We start from the raw sequence: 14,370 nt of genomic DNA, 5'->3' as shown, positions 1-14,370 counted from the left end.
GGGAGCAAGGGGGTAGGGCATACAGTGGGAGCAAGGGGGGGTTGGGGATGCAGTGGTAGCAAGGGGGGGTAGGGGATGCAGTGGGAGCAGGGGGGTAGGGGATGCAGTGGGAGCAAGGGGGTAGGGGATGCAGTGGAAGCAAGGGGGTAGGGGATGCAGTGGGAGCAGGGGGGTAGAGGGGTAGGGGATGCAGTGGGAGCAAGGGGGGGTAGGGGCTCCCAAAACCCTGCCAAACCTTACCTCTCTGGTGGTCCTCTTCTGAAGGAACCTCACAATGCTGACACGCTGCCTGTAAGTCTGTTCAGGGCAGCTCCGCATAGCTCACTCTGCACTGTGACTGGTGATGTAACTTCCTGCAGAACCAGCCGCAGGGAGCTGCCCTGAGCAGTTACAGGCAGCTCAGTGAGGCTCTGTTTGGAGACAGGCACACTGAGGGGCAGCCTAGTGGGGTCTTTGGGAGGGCCCTATAGCTGTCCCTCAGTGTGCCCTGCACGGAGGAGATGATTAGTAGCAGCAGGGGCCCGTGGACGGCTGTGCGGGCCCCTTGCTGAGTGCAGGCTGGCTGGGGAGATTGTTTAACTCCCCAGCTCAGCCATTACTTACTGAAGCAGTATGTGGGGCTCGGGCCCCCCAGGACCGCCGGGCCCATGACAACTGTTATGGTTGTCATGCCCTGATGGCGGCCCTGCCTGTACTATTATCACTGCTGAAAAAATAAAGAATTATAAAAGTAAAAAATATGACTTATGAAAGTATGCCATACACAAATTTTTAGATTTGTAGGGATCAATGGGGGATGTCTATTACAAAGACAAATATATGGTGTAAAGCATCTTTATGTATGTTTGGGTTTATCCTTTACTTTTTCGTTAGCTGTATACACGTGATCACCAGTTCTGATTGTGCATCTTTAATGTACTTAAAGACAGCTAAGCCATTTTCAATGAGTATAAACATTTGGTTGAAAATACACCCTGTTCCAAATTATTATGCAAATTATATTTTTCTCATTTACCTAAATAATTGATGTAAATAACAGTCAGCATAATTCTCATGTTATCAACTATTAAGAGTAAAATTCAAATTATTGAACAAGCCTCCTAATGATAACAGTATTTTGATTAAACTTAAAAAACGTACAATGCACTGTTCCAAATTATTACGCACAGTAAGTTTAAAAACACTTTATAGGTTGTAAAGAACTGACAATTGTCATTTGTTGTGTTTGCAGCATATTTACTGAAATCAAAAGCTATTTCAATCAAACTTATAACAACATTCTAACTTTTTAAACATTTTAACAGGTCACGTTATCATTTTAACATAGGTTAAAGTCTTGCATCCATAAGTCTTGCATCCATTGAACCTGTGAGTTTTTGGACAGTTTTTGCTTGAATTTGTTTGCAAGATGTCAGAATAGCCTCCCAGAGCTGCTGTTTGGATGTAAACTGCCTGCCACCCGCATAGATCTTTTGCTTGAGGATGCTCCAAAGGTTCTCAATAGGATTGAGGTCAGGGGAGGATGGAGGCCACACCATGACTTTCTCTCCTTTTATCCCCATAGCAGCCATTGATGCAGAGGTATTCTTTGCAGCATGAGATGGTGCAATGTCATGCATGAAGATGCTTTTATTACGGAAAGCATAGTTCTTCCTTCTGTACCAGGGAAGAAAGTGGTCAGTCAGAAACTCCACATACTTTGCAGAGGTCATCTTTATACCTTCAGGGACCCTAAAGGGGCCGACCAGCTCTCTTCCCATGATTCCGGCCCAAAACATGACTCCACCACCGCCTTGCTGACATCGCAGCCTTGTTGGAACATGGTGGCCGTCCACCAACCATCCACTACTCCATCCATCTGGACCATTCAGGGTTGCACGGCACTCATGATTGAACAGGACTGTCTGAAAATTAGTCTTCATGTATTTTTCTGCCCAATGCAGCCGTTTCTGCTTGTGAGCATTGGTTAGTGGTGGCCGGATAGAAGGTTTATGCACAGTTGCTAGACTCTGGAGGGCTCTACACCTTGATGTCCGTGGGACTCCAGAGGCACCAGCAGCTTCAAATCCAATGCATGGATCTGGCAGAAATCTTCCTCAATGAGCCTTTATATGCACGAACCCGTCTGTGCTCTGAATCTGCCACAAATCTTTTAATAGTGCGGTGATCACGCTTAGGTTTTCGTGAAATATCTAATGTTTTCATACCTCTTCCAAGGCATTGAACTATTTCACTATTTTCGGCAGCAGAGAGATCTTTTTTCTTCCCCATATTGCATGAAAATGGTGCTCTGCTTAATAATGTGGAACACCCTCCTTTAGTAGTTTTTCCTTAAATTGGGCCCACCTGGCAATCTAATTATCACAGGTGTCCGAGATTGTTTTCAGTGATCAAAAGAGCCCTGAGACACAATGCCATCCATAAATTAAACTGAAAAACGAAATATTTAATCTTTGTGACACTTAAATAGAATTTGCATAATAATTTGCAACAGGGTGTAGAAACTCTAATGTCCAGATTGTCTTAGAGGCAGGTTGTCTGTAAGAAAAAAAAAAAAATTTTTGCATTTCTCTGAAACAAGTTTATCAAATTCTTCAATTTTATAGAATAGTTGAGATCAATATTCCACTCCAATACTGGCATTAGGTTCTGCATCTCATGATATAGTGTATTTAATCACATAGTTATACTGTAGAAATGAGTCATCGGTTACAGCAGCCACGGGTACAGTGTATAATGTTCAGTACAGGTCTCTTCAGACTAAATAAAAATGCCAAATTCACAGTGGACTCAGTCACTGTGATTGTTATAAAGTACTCGACACTCCACACCAGAGTACAAAAAATAAAGTTTAATGAGTGTTCATTAGTATGTATATACATACACATATTGCACAGGGAAGGTGAATGGTGTAAACATGCATGTTTTTGTTTGAATTTGACAATTTTTATTGTTTTCAGTTTATAAGGGGGTACAGAAGAGAAAGGGGGAGGGGAACAAGCAATATTATTACGTTTTCAACATTCTCAAGGTTTAGGGAGGGTACAGAAGAGAAGGGGGAAGGGAAGTAGGGGAGCCCTATATTTCCACCAATGTGTTACCCTCTTAGTTTTCTTCTGTTTGTTCCTGTGTTTGGTAGTGGGAGAGAGGTATGTTCAGCGAGGTTATGAGTTAGAACGATTATCCATCTCTCTTCCCTATGTTTGTGTCTTGGTATATGTTTGAATACATTCAACCCGTGGCTTGTAAATGTTTGTGTAGCCTTGTTGTGGTCCATTCGGAGGCTGTGGTGTTCCATGAGTGGTATTGCGGGGAGTGCGTTTGGCAATTTGAGATTTGGGTCCTGGGGGGTGGGGGGCGGTTTTGTGTTATGTCATGGCAATGTGGATAGGAGGGAGATGGGTCATGGAAGCAGTGGTTGGAGAGTTAGTGGTGGTTTGATTGTATTGCGTGAGCTACCTTGTTGGGTAGGGCTCGTCTTTGAGAAGAAGGGTGGACGAGGCGTTTCGTGCCTCTAGACGATGAGGCATACTTCAGTAGTTTGGTTCGTGTTTTGCGTGTCCTATGGGGCCGGTCTATTTTGGTCCCATAACTTCCAGGTTTCGGACCATTGGGGGCCGTTTAAACATGCATGTTTTAAATTAAATTCTTAAATTATGAAATACATAATACATAATGGAATCCTCATTAAACAAGGGAAACCTTTTAAATTACTGCATAAAATCACTAGTTTCTAGATCACCGGGATTAGCAGAACTATGTATAAGGTTGGACAATTTAACCTCACAAAATAAAATATCCCTCTGTAGGGAAACACTTAAAGAATAACTGAGGTTGAAAGGGCAATTAATGATATACTGATAAGTAGGACGAATGAAATGTTGCACTTTATCAAAAGAAAATTATATTATAAGGGTAATAGACCCAACAAACTTGTATCTAATCAAATCAAAAAAGAAAAGCCAAATACATTTATTTCAAAGATTCAACATAAAGATCAAATAGTTATGATACCTGAGAAAATAGGCCACGTATTTGAGAAATACTATAAAATTCTATACAATCTCCCAACAACATCAACTATAAATATGTAGAAGAATTCTTGGGAAAATATAATATACCAACAATCTCCCAAGAACAATTGAATGCATTAAATACCCCTATCAGAAACGAGGAGATTGAAAGAGTAATCGGAAAGTTCCAAATAAATAAAGCTCCTCGTCCGGACGGATTTTCAAATAAATTATATAAAATTCTCAAGGACAATATTAAAACACAACTCCTTAAAGTCTTTAATTGCTTTTGAAGAAATAATCATATTCCATTGGAGATGTTACAATCCAATCTAGTCCCTATTTTAAAACAAATAAAAAATAACCTAGAAGTTTGTAATTATCAGCCAACAGCACTACAAAATGCCGATATCAAATTATATTCTGCAATTCTGGAGGCCAAAATAAATACGATTATTAAGGATATTACACAACCAGATCAGGTTGGATTTGTACAGGGTAGGTCTGAAACACATAAAATACGGCGTCTAATCGATATAATGGATGCTGCTCAGGGACAAAAGGCTCCATTTCTAGCCCTGTCATTAGATGCTTACAAAGCATTTGACAGGGTTAGATGGAGCTACTTACAAACCTCGCTAAAATCATTTGGAGTAGACAGACTTATTTTGGATGCTATCATGGCATTGTATACAAACCCGACAGCAAGGGTGGTGGGCAATAGGTCCAGCTCTGGGTGGTTTCATTTGGAAAATGGTGCCAGACAGGGCTGCCCACTGTCCCCACTACTTTATTTAAGATCTGTAGAACCACTTGCAATAGCAGTAAGGGAAAATAGAGATATAAAAGGATTTGAATTTTATTAGATCCATTAAAAGTTAAATTTGTACGCGGATGACATGTTTCTAACACTTCAAGAACCAGTGAACTCTATGAAAGTTCTAATGTCCATTATACGACAATTTTCAGTAATTTCAGGATATAAACTTAACCTTGAGAAATCCATTGCGCTTGAGAGATATATACCAGAGATTGACAAAAAAATATCTCGATAGACAATACGGCTTCAAGTGGGCCCCAAATTCATTAAACTACCTTGGTATTCAATTGAGTACAGATGTCTCTTCTAAAATTATGGAATTAAATGTTCTACCTTTATTAAAACACACTAATAAAAATTTGATGGAATGGAAAAATAAGACAATCTCGTGGTGGGGTAGGGTAAACATATTGAAGGTTTATATCTTGCCCAGAAGGATCCACCTCTTTAGATCAATCTCCCTTATTATACCAATAAGCCGGCAACAAATGATACAGGCAGTATTTAAGAAATTTGTATGGCAAGGTAAAAAGCGCCAAGAATAAATATTAAAACTATGATGTTAAAACCAACGCAAGGAGAAATGGGTATGCCAATTAATGAACAGATATATATGGCTAGTAGAATCGCACATGAGGTCCAAATGCAAATTGAAACCTCAAATAAAGAAAATTGGTATAAAATCGAACAGTCACTATCAAATGGTAAAAATCCTAGCTCATTGTTCAGGAAAACAGAGCTGATGAGTGGGACAAAAGAAGAAAAAAAAAAAAAAACAATAAAAAACAATATCATCTAAAGTTATACTAGATTTAGTCCAAAATTGGAAAAAGGTTGAAGACAGACTGGGTTTGAAAGATAAAGTTACTACTCAAAATAAAATGGAAATTCTCCAAATTAATATTAAAAAAATACAGTTAGACACCTGAAAGAATTGGGTATTGAGAGAATAGAGGATAGTGTTATGAATAATGAAATTATAGCTTTCAACTAATTACAACATAAATATAATCTACCTGATATAGATATTTTTTACTTTTTAAGAGTGAAAGGATATATAAACAAAAATCTATAAAAGGGGGATAACGATCAAACAAATAGATTAATGAACCTGCTAAAGAAAAAAAGATGATTAAAATAACTTCTTACTCAATGTAGAAAATTACTAGAAGATGTGGAAGAGATGAGCACTAAAATCTGTAGAAAAATGGCAACAAGATCTAAAAATATCAATAGACATGAAAGACTTTATTCTTTAAACTGTTAATAAAATAATACACTGTTTGAATATAATGGAAACACATTATAAAGTTATGAATAGGTGGTATAGAGTGCCCTCGACACTGGCTAAAATATATCCAATGGTATCAGATATATGTTGGAGATGTGGGACTCAGGATTTCCCTCATGTGTGGTGGTCTTGTGGACCTTTATATCTTGTATATTTTTTGGGAGATGATAGAGAAAAAAATACTATTCTATTGTGAGGTGAATCTCACCCTTAGTCCAAAGATTTTCCTGTTGCATATTAAATTGAACAGATTGATAAAGAATAAGCAGGACTTTATAATCCTATTTTAATGGCTGCAAAATGTACAATTACCAGACACTGGAAAACATCAGATATTCCTCATTGGTCAGAAGAAGAGTTGCAACTGCTCTATCAAATAAAAATGGAGATAGGAAACTGGACCAATCAGAAGCGTATGAATTATTGGGAAAGTATTTGGAAAAATTGAAGCCCGAGCAAAACAAAAATACAATATGGATATGAAAGTCAAGGTTAGGAAATTAGAAAGCGACAACTCCCCTATCGACAGCAATGGGTAACGGGAGGGATGGGTTTATATTCTACATTCAATATAATGTTCACAAGAGAAGATGTTTATGTACAAAATATGTAGAAGTAAAATAGGTTGACAATGTTTATTGTACGACATATATATGAATACTATGGTGGAATATGTTTGGAATTTGAAAGAAAAAAATGAAAAGAGAGCCAAAAAAAAAAAAAATCACTAGTTTCCGTTTGATTGTATGAGGATTCAGCTACACATACATTGTCTTACATGTTTAGTACCGGGGAAAGATCATATTATGTACAGGAAAAAAAGGATCTGAATATTTCCATTCCTGTCTATGTAGAGTCTATGATATTGCTTGGCTCCATTGAACGATCTCAGTTGGTGTCTCTGCTCCGATTCCAACTCAGCACCAAGCGGCGCCTGCAGCAGCTTCGAGATGGAGGGAACGACCTGAAGAAGGAGTCTGAGAGCACTGTGAGATTTCAGGTCAGTTCTCTAGTCTAGGTGCATCTTCTCAGACAGATGTCGCACATGTGAGAGTTTATATGTGATTTATTGTCTTTAACTTTTCAAGAGTTGCCATTCTCCTTTCTTTGTTTTTCTTCAGATAGCAACAGAACAAACCACATTTTCACCTTCGCGGGGTGAGAGTTGTAAGCCTCTAAAGCCAGCATTAAAAAGAACTACAAGTAGCCTAAGTGAACAACCAGGAGGTAATTTACCCTGATAAATGAAGAGGACAGTATTATCCAATATTTAGAGGAAGATGACAATGTTATCCAATATTTAGAGGAATAGGACCATGTTATCTAATATTTAGATGAAGAGGACAGGATATCCAATATTTAAATGAAGAGGGCAGGATTATCCACTATTTAAAATGAAAGGGCTACATTTTATTTTCCTCCTTTCTCTCTAGATGATGCAGAAAACTCTGTAGCTGCTTTAAAAAGCATTTTCTGTGCTAAAGACTTCAGTGAACCACTGGAGGTAAGAACCTGCAACCAATGTGCAAATGTCATTGTATTTCCCTCTTGACTTGTTCTGCATTCATTACCTGACTACCTGTAAAGATTTCCTTTCATTACATTATACCTTTTTGTTTACCTGTAATTCATGTTATTCGTTTTTTTTCCCCACAACTTACTAACCTACTAATATTCCTGCTGTCTACTGTGACACCCTCTTTTGCACATTGTTACTAATCATTTAGCCACCGTCATGTTTTTTTTCCCTATGTTGTTGCTAACAATAAAGTCTCCTGTGAATTCCGAGTCTCCCACAAAGTTAAAATTAAAACGGCGGCCACGATGTTTGGGGGTAAGTGTTGCGAAACTGCTCGTGCTTCAGGAGGAATTTCATTGTCTATAAAAGCATATATTTTATTACTCTCAAATAACCATATATGCTTATTCACGTATATTAGCCAAACCTCAAACAGCCACTATTTTGCACGGGTATTTATTTTTACAAAATGACTAGTCGCATACTTGAATAATGTAGATATAAATATAATATATAATGTCTTCATATAAGGCATATTATCTGCTAGCCCTTTGACAACCATCTCTAAGTAGCTGTTTTCACATTGTACCCTGAATGCACTGCAAAATATTCAAATTAGTGCACAAATAATTGTTACTGTTAGGCTTCCTGCAAACATAAACAGTAGTGTTTCCCTTTTGAAGCTCATTTGCGTGGCTTTAGCTTTGTTTATAGACAGGGGGTAAAGAAAACCAGCTTTAAATAGAGAATTATTTCTACTTTACATGCAAGTATATGTAATTGTAAGGCACAGGGAAGTCCGTATACAAGACTTTTCGTGGTGACAACCTATAATATACACAGGTACATAAGTAAGATCCATGTATATTAACACAGGAAAAAAATACTGCTATTTTGCAGGGTGAAGATATGGAGGAGATAGACACTATGACACAATCACAGGTGAGTGGCTCAATGAAGTGGAACTAAAGGAGGATCCCACTCCTAATATATGTACTGTGAGGGAGAAAAAAAATAGGGGGGGGGGGGGGTTTGTGTGTGTCATTATGTCTGTCAGTGTATGTACCTGTGTGTGTGTGTGTCTGTCAGTCATCATGCAGAATCCAACACAGGTCCCAAAGATTAATAGGTTGTTGTTGTTTTTGTTTTTTAACATCTGACTTATGCAACAGTAATGGGGATTTATTAACAGTTTACACTCATACATGGTAAAAGCATGCCACGACACCAATGTACCCCATTTTTTGGCAGATCCTATTCTAACAACCTAATGTATTTTAGCATTATGGTTACAATAATTAAAGGGACACTATAGTCACCAGAACAACTACAGCTTATTGCATTTGTTCTGGTGAGTAGAAAAATTTCCTTCAGACTTTTTGCTGTAAACACTTTTTCTCTTTCTCTTTCTCTTTCTCTTTTCAGAGAAAATGCAGTGTTTACATTGCAGCCTAGTAATAACTCCACTGGCCACTCCTCATATGGCTACTAGAGATGCTTCCTTGGGCAGTCCTGCCTAGTGTGCATCACAACATTCAGTGTTTCCACCCTCTGCAGACATTGAACTTTCCTCATAGAGGTGCATTGATTCAATTCATCTCTATGAGGAGATGCTGATTGGCCAGGGCTGTGTTAGATTGGCCAGGGCTATGTTAGTGCTGGCTTTGCCCCTGATCTGCCTCCTTCACAGTCTCAGCCAGTCCTAGGGTGAAGCATTGTGATTGGCTCAGACCACCACTTCTGATGGTGTCAGAGATCAGAGGCAGCAGCTGTAGACTGGAATAAAAGTAAGATTTTTCTATATTTAGGGAGGCAAGTGGGGGGGGGGGGGCAGATGGTGGTTTTAACACTATTCCATTAAATATCTGAATTAGCAGTATCAGCAATTAAACATTAATCAAATACATCCTCAAAGACAACAAAAATAGAATGTATAACCCCTATTCCAGGATTAAAAGTTTTTTTTTATTAAATATATATATTTAATTAAAACTTGCATTTCTACTCAAAACATTTAAGGCAAAATACCTATTTAATATATTATGAAATAAATAACAATGTAAATAATGAAAATAAAATGTAATACGTATAAATGTATGTTATTTAATCTCTGGTTTCTCTCCAGTCTAGAAGGATCTTTGTGTGTAGTTACGTATCAAAGTATGTCTATTTGTGTTTGTTTTTACATGCTCCGGTAGTGTGGACGCATGATGAACAGTATTAGAATTCTTTTTTTTTGTTCTTTAAGTTGCTCTATGATTGAAACTTTCTAACATCTTTTATTAGACTTTTAGGCAGTTTTGTATAAGGTTTTCTGGCCAGGCTGGTGCCACCATAGGATGGCACAGGCAGATTTGTGGTGCATTGACCCACGGGACGCAATGTTCTAATAGGGCTGGGGGGGTAACAGAGCTCCATCTCCTATTGGTCACTGTCCATAGTGTGGCCTAATTAATTACAGTGGAGGATCTTCTTTATTCTCTAATCCATCTGACAAGGAGCTGTTAACTTTGACTGGAGGAGGCAGGGGATGAGTAACGAGCAGCTTCCTGTCAGAACAGGTAGAGAAGATCAGTGAGTCCATGTTACAGAGAGGGGTAACACTCACAAAAGGAGAGAAGGAAAAAATACATGGAGCGGTAGATACACAAGGGGTGTGTAAGGGATACAAAATTGTGGTTATAAGGCAAAACAGGTAGATATACACTAAAGGAGGGTAAGATATTTAAATTGGGGGGCTTGAGAGACACATTGAAGTTATAAAAGCAGAAATATGAAAAATAAAAGGGAATACGATACACAAAAAGAAGAAAGGAGACACGAAGAGGGGGAAAAGGGATTTAACCCCTTAAGGACACATGACATGTGTGACATGTCATGATTCCCTTTTATTCCAGAAGTTTGGTCCTTAGGGGGTTTAAAGAGAAATGGCAAGCACACATTTTAAGGGGAGGATAAAATCTAAATCCTTACACAAGCCTTGCTTTCTGGATATGTAACTTCATAAGGTTTTATTCTGTGTGGTTTACACTTCCATGGCAGCAGCTCCCCTACTTGTGTACCTAATAGAGGTTTGGGTGGTGGGTTATACATAGCATGTTATCTTAAGGGCTCTGCAACGTGTTGGGCAGGTGTATGTTTGCTTAAATATGTTTCATATTATGCTCCACATCAGGTTCTGGAATGGGAGGAACTTCAACTGGATGAGCCAATCAACTTTAACAACTGCCAGATAGACCCTGCTCCTTTCCAGTTGGTGGAGAGAACCTCCTTACATAAGGTACAATATTGAAAAACATCATGCAAGTTTATTCTTCCCTTTCACCATGTCTGGTTTTGCTTTGCTCTTTTCTGTATGTAATCAATTGCAGTTTTCATCCCACCTCCCATTTATCTTTCTCCGTTTCTGTCACGAGAAGTATACCCATACACTCAGGAAATGGGAGGCCCAACAGAATAAATGGAGATAGATATATTACCAGGCCTTAGCGTGGCCGCAATTAACATTATAAACAAGAGAGAGACAAAGTCAAATAACTAGCTGTGGTCAGGAATACAGATAGTCGGAAAGCGTATAACAAGACGAATTAGGAGAACAGAAATATTCAAAATTCCTATAAACGAGGTCAATACCAGAATGTACATAGTACATGATTACTGTGTTTCTTGAGTGTTTCTTGAGTTTTCTAAGATAGAAACCTTGATAGGACACTGAACCAACATCAAAACAGGTTTAAATAGGGTTACTTAGACTCTGATTGGTCCACATCACCCCAGAGACCCCAAAAAGGGCAGAAATGAGGTCGCCTAGGTGAAATAAACAATTCCAATTCAGAAGGGAAGTTCTACTAACGGTATTTAGGATGTGTACTTAGAGCAGGCAGCATCGGAATTGTTAGATGGAAGCATATACCGAACGGCGCATTGGACATACGCAACCTGCAAGAAACGCTGAACCGCCAGCATCGATCAGCTAAGTATCATTGCACTTTCATCTCTTCAACTTAATTTTTATTGCTCGTTTCTCCTTTCCAGTTTCCCTTTTGTCCTTAATATACAATATTTTTATAAAACATTTCCTCACATTTCTCTCCCTTCTTTCTTCAGGCACACAATGTCTTTTCATTACTTGGGATGGATCATGCATATGTAACGAGCATAGGACGCCTCATTGGAATGGTGACCCTGAGAGAGGTAAAGATCCCTTTATTAGTGGTTTGGACAGGGAGAGAATCTGAATGAAAAGAAATACATTATGCAGACACAAGGTCGTAACCCAGAGTTGAGGGGAGACCTTACTTATATATAATATAGAGATGTAGTTGGTATATTTTGAAGGTTTAGTGGGGACTAGTTATCTGACCTCCGAGAAGACCAATACAGAGGTTTGTGCTTCTCGCATATCTAATTTGGAAATGGCTAAAAAAAAAAAGGTGTGGGCACATGGTGGGGAAGCTCCAGGGCCTATCTTTATTACTGTGATTCAGACCTGTTCCACTATTCACTGGCACTTCATCTTGTTGTTACCATCTTGTTATATAAATAAAGCAGTATGTGTGCATGACTTAGGTAAATATATTCCGGAACATGTAAATGTGTTTTTTATTTTCAGCTCCGTAAAGCCATTGAAGGTTCCGTGACTGCTAAGGGGGCAAAAGTACGCCCACCACTCGCAAGCTTCAGAGATAGCGTTACAAGCAGCAGTGAGACAGAGACCACTAATATTACCAAACTGTGGGAGAGGAGCCGTCGGCACCTTCTTCCACGTGAATCAAGCCCATCTGACAGCGATGACAAATGACATGGACTCCCTCACTATCCCATCACCACCACTATCTTAAGTCCATTTATCACCTCTTCCCTAGCAGGGAGATGATTGTATTCTGACACCTACATGTAGATGTTCATCAGACTGAAAACCCGAAAATAACAACCGGGTATCTGTCTTCCATCCCCCCACAGGGGAGCTGCAGAAAGTGGGTTTCAAAGACATGGACTTCCTCTACAAAGCCATCCAGTTGCATTTTAAAAGAGTGAGTCCAGTAATTGATGATTACAAGAACTGTGTACAAGATGGGAATTACTACTACATGGGCTGTATGAACTGACAGGAGCTGGCCTCCCACAAATAATTTAATGCACTCCCTACAGCCTCACTCCTGCCATAGGGAGAATGCATAACACTGCCACTAATTTTATTTTTTATTAATAAAGAGTTTTAATATAGTATATGATCAAAGCTTAGTTCAGCCTCTGCCTTCCTGGCTAGCCGAAGATGCAGGAGTCCTACTACCTCCAACACAAATATCAACATACATCTTTATCTTTACAGAGAAACAAATAAGTATTCTGCACACTGTCACATACGTGACTCTTCCAAGACATTGTTTTCGGCTGTTCTATGCAGAATAGTGTCCTTCACCCAGCACTAAAGGGATCCTCACCTTTGTAATAACTTGGGATGTCAAAGACAAGTTACCTTTCAACATTTCAATGCCACAGACAAAAAATATTTCGAAGTCGAAATGCCTGATGGCATATATGTCACCTTACCAGTGTTAAAAAATAAAAAATGCACATGCCAACTAATTTAAACCTTCAGATGCTGGTGGACCAATAATGCATTTGAGATAATAAAATTATGAATTAGTAAATATGTATATTTTAATTAAACTGAATGGAAAATGGTGTGGATACTTGTCATTTGTAAACACTTTTGTTACACTTCGTTTCGTGAATACATGCTGTACAGCTGTTCTGGAATTCAAAATTAATTTTATTCATTATGGTTAAAAACCTTCTTGCTTCTTAACCTGTGAACCAGAACTGTAACACTAGTCGGGCTCCAGAAGCCGTGGGCATAACTAATATTTATTTGCCAAAACAGGTGATTTTAAGTAGATTTAAATCTCTTTTTATTTCATTTATTTATTTATTTTGCTTGCTTGTTTGTTTTGTATTTTGCATTTAAGATTAAGCAGTGTTACTTATTAGTGGCCTTAATCTCTGTGTAAGGATTTTATGACCACTTCATTTTTTTTGTAAATTTTTATTTTTGTATATGCAGTATATACATGTCCTAATATAACATGAGACACCATTGTGAAAGAAAAGATATGAAACATCAGTAAACCATATAATACTGTGGTGGCATCTACATATGCTTGGGTTTGTTAGTTATTTTTGTATGTTGACAACCGAATAATTGAGTATTTTAGAAATTGTTCAAACCGCAGTGACCAACGTGGTCCACAATAGTGCTACTTCATCTGATGTAATCAAGACTGTGTGAAAGCTTGCAATAATGCCTTGAAAGATATAAAAGTAAACACATATCAAATTGAGATAAAGTTAGCAAGGGGTATGTTTGGCAACATTGGCAGCTGTAAACATGAAGTTAACAGGTTCCTGAAGCTATGTTTAACAATTAACCAATGCCCTGCTTAAATGCTATGCAACGGAGTGAAAACAGAGAAGCTGTAACAATTTGTTGAGAGTCTCCTGCTGATGCACTACAGTATGTAAGAAGAGGCGACTACCACACAGCCTCCAGGTTGTAAGGTGAGCCATGACACAGTTCCATCCAGTCCAGACTTTCCAGCCTCTGGATTTGTGCCTGAGATAGGGTTGAGGTCACTCTCGCCTGTCACAGGAATGACTGTGAGATAGAACCTTTTAATGCTAGCTGACTTAAATATTGCGGTCATCACTGCCCTCTGTACCATGA

At 38.6% G+C, this 14,370-nt stretch overlaps 1 protein-coding gene across 3 annotated transcripts in view; it reads left to right on the top strand.

Annotated features, from left to right (window-relative positions):
• Positions 1-13,331, top strand: part of CLCN2 (chloride voltage-gated channel 2) — a 129,768-nt gene extending 116,437 nt beyond the window's left edge. For 2 of the 3 annotated variants that reach the window (XM_063442896.1, XM_063442894.1), the window contains 8 exons: positions 6,979-7,124; positions 7,246-7,351; positions 7,558-7,628; positions 7,896-7,958; positions 8,544-8,585; positions 10,819-10,923; positions 11,751-11,837; positions 12,256-13,331. In XM_063442896.1, the coding sequence (XP_063298966.1) occupies positions 6,979-7,124; positions 7,246-7,351; positions 7,558-7,628; positions 7,896-7,958; positions 8,544-8,585; positions 10,819-10,923; positions 11,751-11,837; positions 12,256-12,444 (809 nt within the window). In that variant the 3' untranslated portion in view covers positions 12,445-13,331. The remainder of the gene's footprint in view (positions 1-6,978; positions 7,125-7,245; positions 7,352-7,557; positions 7,629-7,895; positions 7,959-8,543; positions 8,586-10,818; positions 10,924-11,750; positions 11,838-12,255) is intronic. The other variant, XM_063442895.1, reaches the window with a different exon arrangement.
• The last annotated feature ends 1,039 nt before the right edge of the window (positions 13,332-14,370 follow it).

This window comes from Pelobates fuscus, chromosome 2 (assembly GCF_036172605.1).
Source record: "Pelobates fuscus isolate aPelFus1 chromosome 2, aPelFus1.pri, whole genome shotgun sequence".
In the NCBI taxonomy this organism is placed as follows: domain Eukaryota; kingdom Metazoa; phylum Chordata; class Amphibia; order Anura; family Pelobatidae; genus Pelobates; species Pelobates fuscus.
Note: the sequence above shows the minus strand (reverse complement) of the source record. Positions and strands in the feature narration are given on the sequence as shown.